Below are 12,296 nucleotides of genomic sequence, written 5' to 3'. Positions count from 1 at the left end.
TGTGCCAGGTGTTTGCCCATCTCCCCCAGGAGGCCTGCCCTGCCGCCAAGCAGCCCTGGAGCCCAGCATTGCCCAGCCCCACGTTCCACAGCCCGGGATGTGGCTGCCAGAGCCCAGATGTTTCCGCCCTCCTCCTCCTCTTTGCCCCTGGCATCCTGGCCAGGTAGAGCCATGGGCCTGTTTCCCGCTCCTCCCTCCTCTCCCTTCCCCTCCCCCTCCCCCTCCCCTCACACCTGCGTGGTAAGAACACACCTGCTGCCAGCTGCAGCCAGGTGGGCAGCCCCGGCAGGAAGAATGTGGGGGATTCCAGCTGTGGCGTTCCAGCTGTGCCAGCCCCTGGCAGCACCCTCCTCCCCCTCAACGTCTTGAAGGCCAGGTGTGCCCTACAATTCGGTCTCTGAGGGGGGGGTCAGGGAGGAGCTGGGGCAGCCTCCGGAGCAGCCACCCAGCTGGCATCTGTGGAGGGGGCGGCAAAGCATGCGCGGTGCGTGCGTGCACACAGGGGTGGTGGGTATTGAGTAGGGGGTCTTGGAGGTGTCAAGAGCTCTGAGTTGCAGGTGCGTGTGTAAAAGTGGCCTTGTGGGGGGGTGCACAGGTGGTGAGTGTGTGCCAGAACACGAAGGAGCAGCGAGGGGTGTGAGCATGTGTGCCCCGTGGCGGGTGGAGGCAGGGAGGCTGTGAGAGCAGAGGAGGGGCATGAGTGCCGTGGGCGTGGGGGGGCAGGGTGTGCATGTGGAAGGGTGACAGTGTGGTGTGTGCAGACAGGTGTGGTGTGTGCAGGTCTGGTGCTATGGTGGGGCCCGAGGGTGGGCTGCGTGTGCAAAGGAGAGAGTGGCAGGAGAGTTCTGTGGTGCGTGTGGTGTGTGAGTGTGAAGGGAGGTTGGGGGTTGTGTGCAAATGATGGGTATTGTGTGTGTGTGTGTGTGTGTGTGAGTGTGTGGAGGATGGGCACACTCGTGCTGGGGTGAGGCATGGGTGTTGCGTGGGGCTTCGTGTGAGGTGTGCCTGCTTGGCACACAGTGGAGGCCTGGGAGGATCATGGGCTGGGCTCCCCTGGGGCATTGGGGGTGGGGGAGGACAGAGTTGGGGGCTTCTGGGAGATGTGCCCCTCATAGCCATTTGCAGAGGGAGCGTCCCTTGGTTCTCAAGACCTTGAAAGCCCCTGGATCCATGAAGGGATGAAGATGCTCCCAAACCTCCCCATCATTGCTTCCCCCTCCCAGCCCCCCTGGCAACCCCCCACTCAAGTGTCCCTTCACCAGGCCCACGAACCCCTAAAACATCTGCTCCTTCCCACAGTCATCCAAGGGACCCCAATCCATTGTCCCCCAAGCTCCTCTGGGGCCATCTGTCTCCTGATCTCCTCCCCCCACCTCATAGCCTCTCTTGGGTCCCCTCAAAGGACCCAGACCCTTTTTCCCACCGGCTGCCTCTCCTAGTTCTCCACCCCGAAGCCTATCCCTCACCTCTTTCTGGAACCATCCAGGTCCCCAGCCCTCTCAACCCCCAAATCCCATTCCTGCCCCTTCCAGCAGCCCCTTCTCCTCCCCTCCCCCAGGAGCCCCCACAACCCTGCCCCTTCCCTTGGCGCCCCCAGGCCTCCAGGCCCTTCCTTCCTCCCCTTGGAGCCCCCTCCCCCTCCTCCTCAGCAGCCCTGAAACTTTAAACGGTGTTAAAAGTTTCTGTTTACGAGAAGCCCTTGAATTTTTAAGGACATATCGATTCCCTTGCATCCTCTCTCCAGCGGCGGCTGCAGGCGTAGGGGCAGGCCAGGCGGTGGCAACCAGCGGCAGGGTCCAAGATATGGAGGTCCCCAAGCACCCAGTGGCAGACACACGCTCCCCCCCCCCACAAGACATAACTTCCAGTACACTGAGTCCCCCTCCCTGCCGTGCGCACGCGCACACACACACAGTCTGTCCCAAGCACAGACTGACATGGGCTGACACACATAGACACACATACCCAATACAGACACAGAGACCCCTCCCTGGCACATGCACACGCATCACACAAACACAGGCACTAGACACACCCACAGATGCTCCTTTCCTGGAGTGTGCACACCCACCCCACACACCCCAGTCACATGGGCTGACACATAGAAATAGATGTCCAACAAAGACACATGGTATACACACACACTCACACACCTAGTCACACTCATTAACATGACCTGACACACACACGGGCACACACTGACAGGGTCTCACACACACACACACACTGACGTGGCCTGATATCCCTGACACAGTCACAGAACCCTCCCTGACACACCCAGGAACCTGCATCTGGCCACTCTGGTACACATCCTCATCACTGTTCCAGACCCACCGCACAGACCACCACACAGAGGGAACGACTCACCCAAGGACGGGACGCGCAGGGACACTTTCTGCACAAAATTCCTGGTCATGGGCAGAGCACTGATCCCTGATCACATAGAGACCCTGATCCCTGCCAGAAAGCCCTACCACACTCACCCTGACTCACCCCGACTCACCCCCCCACCCAGCTCGCCATGACACTTTCCAGAAAGACACTCATGATGCAGCTCCGGCTAGCGCTTGCTGTCACACTTGGATACCCATCAATGTCCTCTGCACTTGACATCCACAGGAATGCTAGCCCCCAAGGGCAGGGCCATTTGTCTTGTTCCCTACTGTGTCCCTAGTGCTTGGCATAGGGCCTGACAGACACCTTCTCTGACTCACTGACACCCCCACGTATACAGCCAGACCCATGTCACCACTCAATATGCTGATCTACATACAAAGACTCTTGAGCGTAACCTGACCTGAACTTCTTAGGAGTCCCCAGAGGACGCCCAGACCCCCTCCAGACACTCCCGAACATGCTGCCTGCCCCCCTGTCCTAGTGAGGCACTGGGACCAGAAACATTCCCCCTCAGGAACATTCACACGTAGACACACACGCTCTGTGTCCGCTCACAGGGGCTCAGTGGGCACAGAACAGGGCCCTCCAACAGCCAGCCCTGCCTGAACATATGTGTGTACATGCACACACACACACACACACACACACACCCCAGGCACCCATGGCCTCCGAAAGACAATGCACAGCTGAGCATTGCCACAGCTTCTTGGCCTAGGAGGGTGAGATGGCGCCGGCTGCACCTGGTGGCAGAAGGGTTCTGTCTCCACAGGAGCTGCCTGGGGGCTGCAGGCACCTCCCTACCCACCCTGGGGGGTACTCCCGGTCCTCAGCACCATCCTCTTGCATTATTTCTTTCTGCTCTGGAAATGAAGAGTCAGGGGCCTGCCAGAGGGGCTGGGGCCTCAGCATTGTGTGTGTGTGTGTGTGTGTGTGTGTGTCCATGTACCTGAGGCCCGATGCCCATATTTGCCCCTGAGGGCTGGGCTGTGTGTCTCTTGCTGGATATGCAGAGTTGGGGATGGAGCCCAGGGCCTGTGCCTTGCTCTCTACCACTGAGCTGCACCCCAGCCCTCTCCTGCTGTGTCTGTGTATGACCTTGATCAGGGCTACATGCAAGTGGTGGGGGCATGTGGAGGGTCTGAGGTTTGTGTGTGACACCTGCGTGTATGTCCGGGTGATCCTCTTAGGGGTCTGCCCGCTGAGTGGGTATCAGAAACTGTTGGACACGGTGCAGAGGCCTAGAGGTACATTTGGGCAACACTGTGTGTGATGTGTATGTCCCTGTGTTGTGTTACATTGTACCAGTGACACTTTGTATCTCTCTGTGTTGTTTGGCTTGTACCTCCAGGTAGCAAATGGTGTGTGTTGGTGTGACAATGTGTTCATCCTTTTCTCAGTGTCATTCTGTGTTGGGGTGTATTGCCACAACTGCCAATGTATTTTAGCTTGGTGTGTAGAAGTTTTGGGACAGGGTGTGGTTGTGGGATCATACATGTGTCAGTGCTCTGCAGGAACATTTTTCAGGATGTGTACATGTGCTGGTATGTACTTGGTGTCAGCGTGCACCGGTGTGCTTAGCGTGTGCCAGTGTGTATTTGTGAGGCCCACGGAGGTGCATTGGTGAGTCTGTGTCTCTGCGGGTGCCTCTTGGGAATGCCTGTGTGGGTACCATCATGTGATCGGCCTGTGTGTCAGCGTGTGGGTCTGGGTGTGGGTATCACAGCGAGCGGGCAGGGGTATGTGTCTATGCCGGGTGTGCGTTGGTGTCTGTGCTTTGTTGCTGCATGAGGAAAGGGTGGCCATGCGTTCTGTACGTGACATGTGTGTCCGGGTCCGAGCCCCGCTACGTGTCAGCGTGTGTCTGCGCTGGAACGCTGGCCAGCACGTGTCGAGGTGGCCGCGTCGGTGTGCGCCCCCGCGTGTGTGTGCGTGCGTGTGTGTGCATGTGTGCATGTGTGCGTGTGTGCGTGTGTGCGCGCCGGCCGCCCGCCGCTCCCCCGCCCCGCCCGCCCCTCCCCGCGCCCCTCCTCCCGCCCGCGCCGCCCGCCCGCTCCCTCTCCCCGGAGTGCGCCGCTTCCAAACTTTGTCTAAACTTTCACTTTCACAGCGCGGCGGTGGCGGCGGCGGCGGCGGCGGCGGCGGCGGGCGAGGGTGACCGGCCGAGCGGCGGCGGCATGGAGTAGACGCGCGGCGACAGCGGCGGCGGCGGCTGCGGCGGCGGCGGACGCGAGAGGCAGCGGCGAGCGCGGCGAGCGCGGCGGCGGCGGCGGCGGCGGCGGCCCCGGAGCCCGCGGGGCCGAGCCTGCAAGCGGCGAGCGCGGAGCGGCGCCGGCCGAGCGCGGGGCCGAGGGCCGGGCGGGCGCAGCGCGGCGGAGGCCGGAGCAGCCGAGCCGGAGCCGGAGCCCGAGCGCGACCGCCGCCTGCCGGGCCTCCCCTCGCCGCGGCCGGCCGCCGCGCTCCCGCCCGGGCGCCCAGCTATGTACTCCCCGTACTGCCTCACCCAGGTACCGGCCTCCGCCCCCGCGCGACCGGGGGAGGGAGCGGGCGCGGGAGGCCGGCGGGCGGGCGGGCGGAGGGGGCGCGCGGCGGCCAGCGGGAGTGAGCCCGCAGGCGCTGAGGGGTGCAAGTGGTGCTGCCGGGAGTCCGGGCACGCGTGTGGGAGTCACCGCGCGCGTGCGACCCTGGCCACCCGGAGGACTCCTGTTGGGGACTTCGCTGGTGACCCGCTGCGTGCGTGGCGCTGTCCCTGGGGCACAGGGCGGGAGTGCGTGAGAGTGTGCGCGCGCGTTCTACTGGGGTGCGGTGGGCAGCGGGACTCCAGCCGACCTGTGGGGTGACTGTGGCGCGCACCGGGACAGCGTGGCCACTGGCAGTGTTTGCAAGGGTGACAGAGTGGCCGGAGGGTGGTCCCGAGGACACAGAGAGGACCTTGGGTCTGCCGATATCCCTGGGGCCGGCGCAGCGGTTCCCAACGGTGGCAGTGTCTGGGGTGTTTGGCGGCTGCCTCTGCGTGCCGCTGGGGTGCCCCGGGCGGGCCGAACTGCCCGGGCGTCTCCCCAAAGTCTTTGTTCAGGCCTCACATGGGAGCGGGGCTAAGAAAATGGCGGGGCTCCCAAATTTCGGAGGGGCAGAGGAGGGGAGGGAGGAACGGGCGCACTGCCAGCTGGGGCCGCGCCTCTCCACCGACCCTGGACGTCGCAGCCGCGCCCCCCCCCAAAAAAAAAAAAAAAAAAACTTTCCTTGGTGCAAACTTTCCTGTACCAGCGACCTGGGCTGCTGCGGAGTGGACCTGGTGGCACCCTGGGAATCCCATCCCGCCACTCGGAGGCAGGAGGGGCGGGAGACAGCGGTGGACACAGACCGCTGTGTTGTGACCACACCGTCGGGTCAGCCTCGGGTACAACAGCGCCGACCTTGGCGCGCTGGAAGAGCTAGTCCCGCCTCCAGCGAAGTTCTCTGCGCGGCTGAGGCAGAGACAGAGGCCTGAATCATGCTTATCCTGCTGTCCCACTCTCCCTGGGTCGTAGCATGAGGCTCTGAGTAGGCACAAAATACTATAGTGGCCCCAACAGCACTGCCTGCAGGGCCAGGCCACTGGCAGGTAACACAGATTCGGCAGAGGGGACAACCTGGGGTTGCCTAGACCTGCTTACTGGCCAGGCCTGTCTGTGGCAATTCTCTAGGCCTGGGGCTCCAATTGTCCCCTTTGCCCAGCTTGAGCCCTGCCAGCGTGCCCACGGTTTATAGTGGATGTCCAGGTGGATGTGGCCAGTGACTGTGCCTGGGGTGTGCCAAGAGGTTTTGAAGGGGCAGGAGGGCACATTCAGGTGGGTGTGAATCGAGGCCTGCTTGTGCTCTTGTATGCACAGGTGCAAGTTTGTGTGTGTGAGAGAGAGTTAATCTAGAGCCTTCGTGCGGCCCTGTGGGCTGGCTGAGATCAGGCCTGCGTGGCATAGACATGTATGACCCAGACAGCGGGTTTTCCTATACAAGGCGGGTCTGAGTCTAAGTGAGTGTGGGCAGGGGTGCACATGTGTGCTTATGTCTCACTGTGTGTGTGCAGGTGTGAGCAGGCACTCTGACTGCCTTGGTCATGTGGGAGACCCCTACATCTGTGCCTCCAACTCTACCGCTGGCCGTTTTATGTTGGATCACCCACATGAGGCCTTTGCCTAGCCAACTGGGTCTGTGCTGTGGCTGCTTTTCAGTTGACACTTCGATGGCCTGTGTGACTGGAGTTTGAGGCCTGGTGGAACCAAGACCCCATGCTCAAGCAGCCCCTTGTCCACCAGGCTGCCAGCCCTGCTCCCAATCCAAGCATGCCCGACATCTGGGCCTGCTCCCCACCCCCACCCCATGGCCTGGCTGAGACACCCACCCTTTGGATTTCACAGCACCTCAGGAGAGAAAATGCCAGCTGATTCACAGGTGACAAGACTAGGAAGGGACTGGGTGGCCCCAGACTCAGGGTGATGGCCGCGCTTGGCTCTGTGATACTCCAGAAGGGAGTATGGGCTTAGTTCTGTGTGAGCTGCAGCCCGAGTGTGCCAGGCTGGCTGGGAGGGGAGTGGGCATGGTATCACCAGGCTGCCAGCCCTGCGTGGTGGGCAGGGAAACCCCTCGGCTCTGGGCAGGCTAGTCCGCTGGTCAGCAGGGTCTGGCTGCCCCTCCCCGGCAGCCACAACTCTGTTTTTACAAATCTTTCTGCTTCCATAGTTTGCCCTGCCGGTCTCTGCTTTCCTGATGGTCTCTGTCGTTGGCTGTCTTCTTCCCTGTCTCTGCTCTTTTTCTGTCTCTCTTTCTCCATCTCTGTCCTCCTGTATTTGACTGTCCTTGTCTCTGGTCTGGACCCATCTTTGCCTCCCCCACCGCCCCCTGAGTCTCGGACTCTTCTGTCTCTCCCCAGCCTCTTTCTGGCCTCTCTCTCTCTCCCCCTTTGCTTTTTTTCAAACCAGAATTGGCTTCGATTTTAAAGTCAATAAATGATTGAGCAGGAACGAGCTTGGAGCAGCGGGGCCCTGGCGGGGAAAGGCACTGTGGGTGAGGGGGAAGGGCGGCGGGGGTGGGGGGCGGAAATCTCCTTCTAGAAAAAGCATCAAAATCCAGGGCGGCCAGGCAGGGCAGTTGCTGGAGATGCTGAAGCCCACTTCAGACACAGGCCCAAGTCCCAGGCAGAGACAGGGGGTGGAGGTAGACACAGGGGACCCCACAACAAACAGAGAGACATGTGCTGAGATGTGGACACACACATACACATGCTACTCTACCACCAAGGTGGGGACGCATGACCATTGACAGGCATACAGATCAGGAAAATGTGGACGTGTGTTCAGCATGTACGCGTAAACACATGTGAACCCCTCAGGATGGGACCCATGTATCGATGGATGTCGGCTCAGAGTCGTGGAATACCTCCCAGACCCATGGCCATGGAGACGCATATGGATTCAGAAAACTGTAGACCTGTGCTCACAAGCACCCTCAACACACTCATAATGCGCCCGTGCGTGTGCATGCACACACACACACACACACACACCCCTCAAGGCGGGACACGAACATGGGCATCATTTCACGGAGACAGTGATACCTCCCAGACCGGTGGAGCCCTCGGTACACACTCGGTGGAGTGTGTTCACCCCACACACACAGATCCCAGGTTGGAGTGATGCCGGGTGTACACCTTTTACACGGAGAGAAGAGGCTGTAGGTTCACCTGGGTGTGCGCACACATACCTTCTCAAACACAGAGATACATACTGATGCGCACGCCCCCCTCCTGGCCACGGGGTTGCACATACAACATGCAGACACTTGCGAACACAAAGACATCCATGGGCGTGCGCAGATACACTCAACCTCAGACACACACCTACGCCGATAGTCCCTGCCTCCCGAGCTGCAGAATGTCCCTGTACCTTTGTTTCTGCGCAGTATCTCACACACTCCTATGGGGGGGAGGGGGGTGGGCCATGCCCCCTGGCCCCCTTGCTCTGATCCTCTGGGTCACTATGGCCATGTCTCTGTCCTTGCGAAGCGTTGGCTCTCTGTCCCTGTACTAACCTGGTGCTTTTTTTCCCCCCACCCCTACTAGGTCCTGGGGATTGCACCAGGGGCAGTCTACCACTGACCTTCCTCCCCAACCCTTTTCACTTTTTGAGTTGCCCAGGCTGGCCTTGAGCTTGTGCTCCTCCTGCCCCAGCCTACAGAGTTGGGGAATACAGACGGGTGCTATCCTACCTGGCTCTGGGACTTGCTTTTCATAGCGTATTCTCTCTTTGGCTCTAGCCTGGCACACACGTCCCACCCCAGCAGTGGACATACAGGAGGCCTGGGGAAGGTCACTGCTGGGGCCGGACAGGGGCTGTATGAGATGTTCTAGTGCAGGGCCAGGCCAAGTGCAGAGCCGAGACTCTGCTGGGTCAATGCGGCAGGGGGAATACGGTGCTCTGGGAACTGGAGCCAGGGGTCCTGCCCAGCCATGAGAGTCTTGTGTAAGCCCAAGAGCTTCCAGTCAGAGGCTGTGGGAAGAGGGGTCAAGGGCTAGGCTTTGCCATAGTTCAGCACCCAGTTTCAGCTTTGGCTCTGCATTTCTTAATCCTGTGACTCGAAGTGCAGGGTTTTTCCGGTCTATAAATTGGGCATGACAGTGTGTATCTCTCTTGGGCTGTGAGGAGGCTCAGCACGGTGCTTGGCATATAGCAGATGTTCCAGAAATGCACCTGTTCTCATTTGGGTGGTCATCCTCCTGGACCCATCTGTCTGAAAGAAGGATGCTTCTGAGCGGTGGACTACAGGGTCAGGCACCTCTCCACCATGGAAATCTAGTGGACTTCCTGGAGGAAGGAGCAAGAGAAGAATTTTGGGGGCTAGCTCTTGGTCCAGCTCTTTCCTCTTGGATGGAGTCCTATAGGCCAAGCACAGGGAGACAGGGCTTCAAGGTAGGAAGGGATGATGACGAGGGTGAGGAGGGGGGACAGCCTGCACTGACACCCTCCTTTGGGGGCTCTGAGCACCAGTAAAGAGAAATGTGTACAAATGCACGTCCCAGACGGAGTGAGACAAAGAGCTCAGAGACTTGGTGCATCTTGATGGCAACCTCAGGGATGTCCCCACAGCTCCAGAGCTGTTTCTACATCTGCGCTTGGGTGTTGAAACTTGGACCCAACTGTGGGGCAGGATTTGGCTAGATCAGGTGGGCATTGCAAGTGGGTGGCAAGCTGACGCCATAGCTGCTGGCAAAATCTCCCTGTGGTCACTGTCTAACTGCTGGCCTATGCATGTAACCCGCTGGGAACCTGGCCTTGTGGTCTGCTTGGGTCTTGTCCCCAGATCTCAAAGTGGGAATTTGGGGTCTTGTAGCTTTCGTCCTCTAGCTGGACCAAGGGAGGCAGGGGAGGCCGATACCTGTCATTTTCTCTGACATGATGCTGCGGACAGGGCTCCTGTCTCCCCAGAGCCCTGGATGTGGGGACTGGGGAGGTGAGAGTGGCTCTCAGGGGTGCTGGGGTTCTTCTAGGTCTGTGGGAATCGATCAATGCCCCCTCAAGGCCACCATTTTCCTGTGGATGTCTGTATGGCCAAGCGTCTGTGGGGTCCTTTTCACATATCTGAGTATCTGTCCCTGGGTGCTATCTGCACGTGACTCCGAGGACCATCACACTTTCCCTCTCTTGTGTATTTGGTGACATTGCAGTGGTGGGGGGTGGGGCGTGATATCAGGCATGTCCTTGTGCTTGACATGGTCTTTGTGTCATGGTGCTGCCTGGGCAGTCCATGGGGATTGGTATTGGTGTAGCTGTCACTGTCTCCATCTTTGATTATCTGCTTCCCATGGAAATGACCATGTCACCGCACAGTGTGTCCTGTGTACAGCAGTGAGACCGAATGTGTTACCCTGGCGGACCAGAGCTTACGCCTCCACGTGTGCGTGAGCCTGTACCCGTCAACCCCAATCCACATACATGCCCATGCGGTCTCCGGGTGTCACCCCGGCTGTGTTGTTGTGCATCATGGGCTTGTCCCTGTGACTCTCATTGTGTTCCTGGCCACATGGTCCCTTCTCCCTGGCATTCCTGTCCTCTCGACATGGTGCACGATGCCCACTATGGCGGCTGGGTGAGTGGCTGCCAGCAAGCTGGCCGCTTGGTCCCTTCCCATGAGGCTGCACGGCGGTGGTGGCCTGCTGTGGGCCCCGCCCGCAGCCCTGGCCCAGCGTGGACAGAAGCCTGTTGTGCGGAGAGGTGCGGGTGTGTGTTTGGGCCGCCCACAGGCCTCCCTCTGTCTGCCCAGTGCACATTGATCTTGGCTTCTGCCTGTGGCCGCCCTGGCCTGGCCAGCTGGGTGTCCGGCTGTCTCTGAGGGCCTGAGCCCGCTGTCCCTGCAGTTCCCGCCACCCCCACAGCCAGGCCTGCCCCAGGTCCCTGCCCCGAGCCACTCGCAGGCCCTCTGAGGCACCGAGGGCGCGGATTTGGAAACTGAGGCCCCCCTTCCTTCCCCCTTCCTCTCCCTCTCCTCCCTCTCTCCTCCCTCCCCCTCCGGCTCCCTCTCTCCCTCTCTCTCCTCCTGCCAAACGCGTCTTGGCTCTGTCTGAATATCTCTCCTCCTCGATTTTTGGCTCCAGCTCTGGGCGCGCTCACTAAAGGAAGAAGGGCTAGCTCCCCGCCCCCACCCTTCCTCACCGCCTCCCCCTTCCCCAGGAGCCCCTCTGAGGGCGGGAGTGGCCTCATATAGTGGCCTGAGCCCCCCAAGTGGGCTTGGCCAAGGGGGGCATAGGCCTGGTGGGGGAGGGGCAGGGTAGATTGGGCCTGGCAGCCCCAGGCGGGCAGCGGGCAGGGTAACTGTGCTGCCCGGCTGGGCGGGCAGGCGGGGAGGGGTCGGGGCATGGAGCTGGGGTGTCTGGCTTCTGGTGGGGCTGGCAGGCCTCTGTGAGGCGCAGCTGTGCCCAGAACTCCGAGTTGCGTTTGCCACCACTACCAATGTGGCTGCGCCAGCCAGCGAGGGGAGGCGAGTCGCGGGCACTGCGGCGCTCCACAGCCAATCAGAAGCCGGGGTTGCACTGGGGAGCTCTCCCCCTACTGGGCCCCACCCTGAGGGGAGCTGGGGGTGGTGGCCAGCAGCAGGCAAGGGGCAGCGCCCACCACCACCATCGAGGACCCTGCCCCCTCCGATAAAACTCAGTGCCAGCCTTCCTGGCACACAGCAGGCAAGACCAGGGGTCTGTCCGTCCCCACCTGAATTTGTGTGAGCTAAGCTGGAGGAAGGGACTGCTCAGAGGTGCACCGGTGCCCCCCCCGCCCCCCACAGTCAGGCCTTAGGGATTGGGGTTGGGGGCCAAATCATCCAGGTGGTTCCGAGCAAATATGGGCTTCGTTAGTCGGATCGTCTGGTGTGTTGGGGGTTATTCTGAGTCCATTTCACACAAAGTCACACATCCTCACTGGCACATGTGGGCACAAAGAATCCTGCTGCCATACACTGGCATTCTGTGCCTCTCTCCCCTAGGCACACAGAGACATAGGCGTTCACACACAGAGGCTGCCCTGGACGCAGACACCTGCAGACACCTAGCCACACCAAACACTGGCACAGCATGGCATGCCCAGGGGTTCCCCTCAGGGGTGCAGATGCATGGGACACCCAGTGACATGGCCACAAGTTATAAAGCACAGTGTAGACACAGACTACCACCTTCGGTCACCCAGGAGCACACACCAAGACCGTGAAGAACATGGCACCCGTGCCCAGTGGCACATCAGACTCCAGAAAAACCCAGCCAGCACCAGGCCCACAGGAACACACACGGCACACGGGCCGTGCAGCACTCGAGGCACGTGGACACACACACCTCCCAGACCCACCCAGGGTGATTTGTCCACTGGGAAATGTCTGGAGGGATT

General features: G+C 60.6%; 1 protein-coding gene across 4 annotated transcripts in view; it reads left to right on the top strand.

The window, feature by feature from the left end:
- Positions 1-4,778: 4,778 nt before the first annotated feature.
- Nfix (nuclear factor I X) overlaps positions 4,779-12,296 on the top strand; it is a 95,448-nt gene continuing 87,930 nt past the window's right edge. For all 4 annotated transcript variants that reach the window (XM_046436902.2, XM_046436900.2, XM_046436901.2 and 1 more), the window contains exon 1: positions 4,779-4,901. In XM_046436902.2, the coding sequence (XP_046292858.1) occupies positions 4,875-4,901 (27 nt within the window). In that variant the 5' untranslated portion in view covers positions 4,779-4,874. The remainder of the gene's footprint in view (positions 4,902-12,296) is intronic.

The sequence above is a fragment of the Marmota monax genome, unplaced genomic scaffold (genome assembly GCF_021218885.2).
Source record: "Marmota monax isolate L192 unplaced genomic scaffold, Marmota_monax_Labrador192_F-V1.1 WCK01_AAM20220418_F8-fsc00021, whole genome shotgun sequence".
In the NCBI taxonomy this organism is placed as follows: domain Eukaryota; kingdom Metazoa; phylum Chordata; class Mammalia; order Rodentia; family Sciuridae; genus Marmota; species Marmota monax.
Note: the sequence above shows the minus strand (reverse complement) of the source record. Positions and strands in the feature narration are given on the sequence as shown.